This window comes from Ictalurus punctatus, chromosome 29 (genome assembly GCF_001660625.3).
Source record: "Ictalurus punctatus breed USDA103 chromosome 29, Coco_2.0, whole genome shotgun sequence".
In the NCBI taxonomy this organism is placed as follows: domain Eukaryota; kingdom Metazoa; phylum Chordata; class Actinopteri; order Siluriformes; family Ictaluridae; genus Ictalurus; species Ictalurus punctatus.
This window is the reverse complement of record NC_030444.2, coordinates 13,102,687-13,107,686: the sequence shown is the minus strand read 5'-3', so window position 1 is coordinate 13,107,686 and position 5,000 is coordinate 13,102,687. Positions and strand designations below refer to the sequence as shown.

At 42.6% G+C, this 5,000-nt stretch overlaps 1 protein-coding gene across 3 annotated transcripts in view; it reads right to left on the bottom strand.

Moving 5' to 3' along the window:
- Nucleotides 1–5,000, bottom strand: part of fbxw7 (F-box and WD repeat domain containing 7) — a 113,482-nt gene that overhangs the window by 12,258 nt on the left and 96,224 nt on the right. For all 3 annotated transcript variants that reach the window (XM_017461079.3, XM_053677470.1, XM_053677471.1), the window contains 3 exons: nucleotides 4,004–4,071; nucleotides 3,457–3,598; nucleotides 1,089–1,223 (listed from right to left, as the gene is read on the bottom strand). In XM_017461079.3, coding sequence (XP_017316568.1) covers nucleotides 1,089–1,223; nucleotides 3,457–3,598; nucleotides 4,004–4,071 — 345 coding nt within the window. The remainder of the gene's footprint in view (nucleotides 1–1,088; nucleotides 1,224–3,456; nucleotides 3,599–4,003; nucleotides 4,072–5,000) is intronic.

Sequence of the window (5,000 nt, the reverse complement as noted above, 5' to 3'; positions counted from 1 at the left end):
GTAGGCAGATGGCCCCTGTGTTACATCATGTCAGAGGGAAAGTGGTTCTGTTATAGCACCTATCATGGTGCCAGTGTGTGAGTGTATGTGAGTGTGTGTGTGTGTGTGTGTGTGTGTGTGTGTGAGTGAGACACAGTTTGGTAGTGAATGGTGTATGTAGTTGTAATGAAAGAGTATTTATTAATAACAGCGCTCTCCCTGTCGCTCGCCTGCCTGGGGTGCCGATACTTTCACCACAGTGAAAATAGAGCACATGCTGACTTCAAATTCTGCAAAAACCAAAACAAAACAACCATCAGGAGCTCATGCTGAAGTGAGCCGGGACCGATCTCCGTGCACTCGGGGTTCGCTGTATACTGTAACGTCGCTGTGTTACACACCGTGTAGTGAACACAGACAGGAACAGGAAGTAAGAAATATATAAAGTTTCATTTACTACTCCTGCATTAAGAAAAGTTAAAGATGTGTGTGTGTGTGTGTGTGTGTGTGTGGATCCCCCGCTACTATGTGGCAGTGTAAAATTTCACACTCAATAATATTCAAATGAATTTAATCGGCTTATTGTTAAATTAGTGCTGGCAGTGAAATGACTGTAGTGTGTGTGTCAGAATTCTTATTACACACCAAGAAATAAATTGTGCTTGAGTCATGCATACAGTGTGTGTGTGTGTGCGTTTGTGTATAGTATGTGTGTGTGTATACAGTGCATGTATTGTGTGTATAGTGTAATGTGTGTGTACAGTGCATGTATAGTGTGTGTGTATACAGTGCGTGTATTTTGTGTATGTATAGTGTGTATGTATGGTGTGTGTGTATAGGGTGTATGTATAGTGTGTGTGTGTGTATTGTGTACGTATAGTGTGTGTATACAGTACGTGTATTTTGTGTGTGTATGTGGTGTATGTATAGTGTGTGTGTGTATAGTGTGTATACAGTGCGTGTATAGGGTGTATGTATAGTGTATATGTAGTGTGTGTATACAGTGCATGTATTTTATGTGTATAGTGTGTATGTACAGTGTGTGTGGATATAGTGTGTGTGTAGTGTATGTGCGTGTGTGTGTGCGCGCACTTATATAGTGTGTGTACCTCTTTGGGCAGTAGGGAGATGAAGTCTCTCTGGAACTGTGGCTCGATCACCTGCATCATGTGCTTCACCTGCGTCGGCTCACAGCTGTCAATCAACTCGTCCAGCGCCAAGAGCTTCTCCGGCCCGCTCCAACTCTATACACACACACACACACACACACACACACACACACACACACACAAAATCTTTGTAATCAAAAACTTTGTGTACACAGAAAAAGATCACAGCTTATCTGTGTCCCCTGCACACACACACACACACACACACACACACACACACCAGACAACTGGTCCATACCTAGTACAGCACATTACATAGTCACATTTACAATAACATTTATCAACCCCAAAAAATCAAACAAACACTGAAAGAGAAATAATTTCTGACTTTGGCCGATTCAGCTAAGAACACACCGTTCAGATCCGATCTGAGAATGAGCAGGATGTTTTAAACTTAAACTGCTTACATTTGCATGAATTATTTATACATTTTTATCAAGCATGTAAAAAGAACAGTATTTCTTCAACAGGACCTGTTCTTAGTGCGAACATTAGCTTAAATCTGATGCACCTACACCCCGTTACACAACACTAATTACTGATGGCAACCTGAGACCCAGGCCCCGCCCCCAAGCCCCGCCCCCAGTTCCCTCAAACATTTTGACCGAACATCTTCTAAACCCAATCTAGTGCATGCAGCATGTTCATCAGGACCACACGGAGAAACCTGGCGACTATCCTAAAGCCTCTCGAACTCAGACTCTACCCAATCAGAGGCAAGAATGCCATGACTAAAATCTAAACAACGCATCCGGCTCGGGCATAAAGAACACGTCAATCATCATCCGTCAAACACTAAATCCAGCTTTTATCCGGTGAATTCCGAGGACGTTAGACCAGCTCCTGGCCGTGCGCTCAGACGTTTGGGTCGGGTGTCATGCAGGTGCGAGGTGTTCAGGCTTGACAGGAATGAGGCGTGACACATCGGCTATACCTCCGGTGGATTTCGGTGACGCCCAGGCAGAGAAAACAAAATCTGCGATTCCAGAGATACCTGCGCTGACAAAGCGAGATGAGTAACGCCATCATCGAGGTGGAGGTCAGAGTCGGGGTCGCACCCCTTCGTTCTGATGTTTATTAAACTGTAAACGGATTCCAGATCACTTCGGTATAAAAGATAAAAAAAATCGACCACAGACACAGGTAAGGGGTGGCGATATCGCGGTCTGAAAATTTCATCCTGGCGGCAAAGATTCGCAAAAGATTTCTATCTTTGTACATTTGCGCCTTTGAAAAATACAATCTCCAGCGTGAACTTTGGGCGAATCCTCCCATAAACATTACGGATAAATACTATCAAGCTATCGGGTGGAATATCAACGGTCAATTAGACACGATGTAACTACTATCGTTATTTATTTATTTAACAATTAACATTAAAACCTCATCACTCGTAACAAGAGACGCATCGCGATTCGAAACAGTAATGCCACGTTTAAAATAAACTAATAAAGCGCTAATAAAAGGGTTTAATTACGTTTATTTTCATATCTCCATAGATCGCCATACATAGGAGAAATGCACGCTTTTGAGCAGAAATTTTATGCGTAGCTTCTATCATATATATTTCCCCAGAAAGCCTTTAAGGACGTCTCTGACAAAAGAAGATCGCATCGAAGTCATTCTCATGGCTGGATCGGGAAGCTGTCGTAAGGCTGCGATGGACTCGAACGGGAAACACATCACACTGTCGCCAAAGACCGGACGTCCACGGGCATGCGCCGACGAAGACACCCTGTATATCGTATGAAAGGAACTTTCATGAGGAATAGTCCCTATGCTAGTCAAGCTAACGTCAGGTTAAGAGTCTGCAATCACAGTGAACACGACACCGAGCTGTCTGAACCTGTGAATCGTGATGGGTTTGAGGCTCTCGTTTAGAAAGAACGCGAGCACTGAGCGAGACTGAAACGCTGAGAGTTTCACCTGCGGCGCTGCACTGAGCTAGTCGAGGCAGCTGCCTAATCTCAGCCCGAAGGCTCTGACTTTATGAGGGAGAAACTCTTGTGAGTAAGTAAGAAGGTAATTAGCAGGCCTGCAGCCAAGGAGATTCTAGCGCTTCTTCTGCACAAAGGAACGGGAGCCCAGCCTGCTAATAAAGGGAGGAGCCATCCTCCAGATGCTAGTGGAATGTTAATTAAAGCGTTAAATGAGGTAACGTCCAGGGTGGAGCGCTGAATGTCAGTAATGTAGTCATATACGTATGAAAAGAATTAGGAAATAACGTTATGGATAAAAACGACATGGCAAATACACGTCCGTTCAGTCCGCAAACCTCTACGACACAACCAGTGTCATGAGCACGCACCTGGAAGGTACGGAGCCATTCCTGTAAGCCCGTCGGAGGCTGGATGGAGGTGATGCGGCGTCTCTGCTGTCCCTGTCCGTTAGCAGCTCTCAGGTCGCCGAATGTAGTGGGGGTGGATGGATACGGGACCAAACCCGTCGGACTGAACGACAGAGACACAGCCAGAACGTGAACGTTAATACGGACACTGATACGGTCATTAATAACGAATTCATAGCAGGTCAAGTACACAGAAATAAATATATAGAAATCTCTCAAATAGAATAAACAAATTGAGAAATTTAACCGCTTTCAATGCCTAAGGGCCAAAACACTTCACGGTCAAGAATTGAACACGGTGTTGATCGAACACGGAAAACTCTGCAATTATCCAAATCATCAAAGGACCTCGAATTTTAAAAGCGGACCGTTGTTTTTTTTTTTTTTATTACTGGTGAACAGGAGCACTTGGGATTATTCGGGGGGAAAAATGATATATTAACACTGACCCCAGCATTCAGGCATTTTATATCTTTATGATTTTTTTGTCGTTATTTTTGATGGTTACCTCGGACAGGGCTTTTTGCCTGAAGGGAACGGCCGAACTTCGGGTCCATGGTCCAACTTCCTCTTCATCTGTAACACGACGCAAAAGAAAAGAAAACGTTCAGTTGATTATTATTTTTAAAAAGCATGAAAAGCATTTTAATCGCAGACCAAGGACAACTTGTGATCGCTCGTACGGTGATTAGTGCAGTTAGTAATAACAGGGCGTGACAAATGAGAGACCTTGAAAGGTTTTTAAAGCTTTTCTGGAACATTCTTTAGCTCGCTGAAGAATACCCGAGTGATTAAGGCTGTTGGTAATAACAGACTGCGTCTAACAGTTTAAAGCAATTTCTGTCATGTCTCCATCAGTGAGATGTTTACTGTCCACTTGCAGGCTTGAATAAAGACTTACATTATTATTATTATTATTACTACTACTATTAATATTAGTATGATACAAGTTATATAATTATACAGTGGCTTACGAACCAGAAGACAAACCAGAGACGAGCAGAACGGTAGTGAATCCTAGACAGCTGTATATTTACCAAATAGTTTCTAAGCTAAAGTACAAAAAAAAAAAATCATTAAAAAGCAAGTCGGTTATCCAAGGCCAACATTCGTCATCATAGCATGCAGTCTCCATTACAGACCAACATCCTTCACTTAAAAACAACTGATGCAGAAAAATAAAAGCAATCCATCAAGGTTCACGGACATCCGTAACTAAAAAATTTACATTCACTAGAGTCTCATTTTAAATCAATGTTTAACCAACAAATGCCAACATTCACCATCGTGTTCTATTGAAAAACACATAAATTAACGCCAATCGATATTCTCCAGTTCATTCGGTTCAGAATTCACCAACATGCTGTATTAAAAACCAACAGCCAACAAACCAACGTGCTCCAATAAACAACACTCTCAATCAGAACCCAACATTCTCCATTACAACCCGACCGTTCACTAATATTCACCATTACAACCCAACCGTTCACTAATATTCACCATTA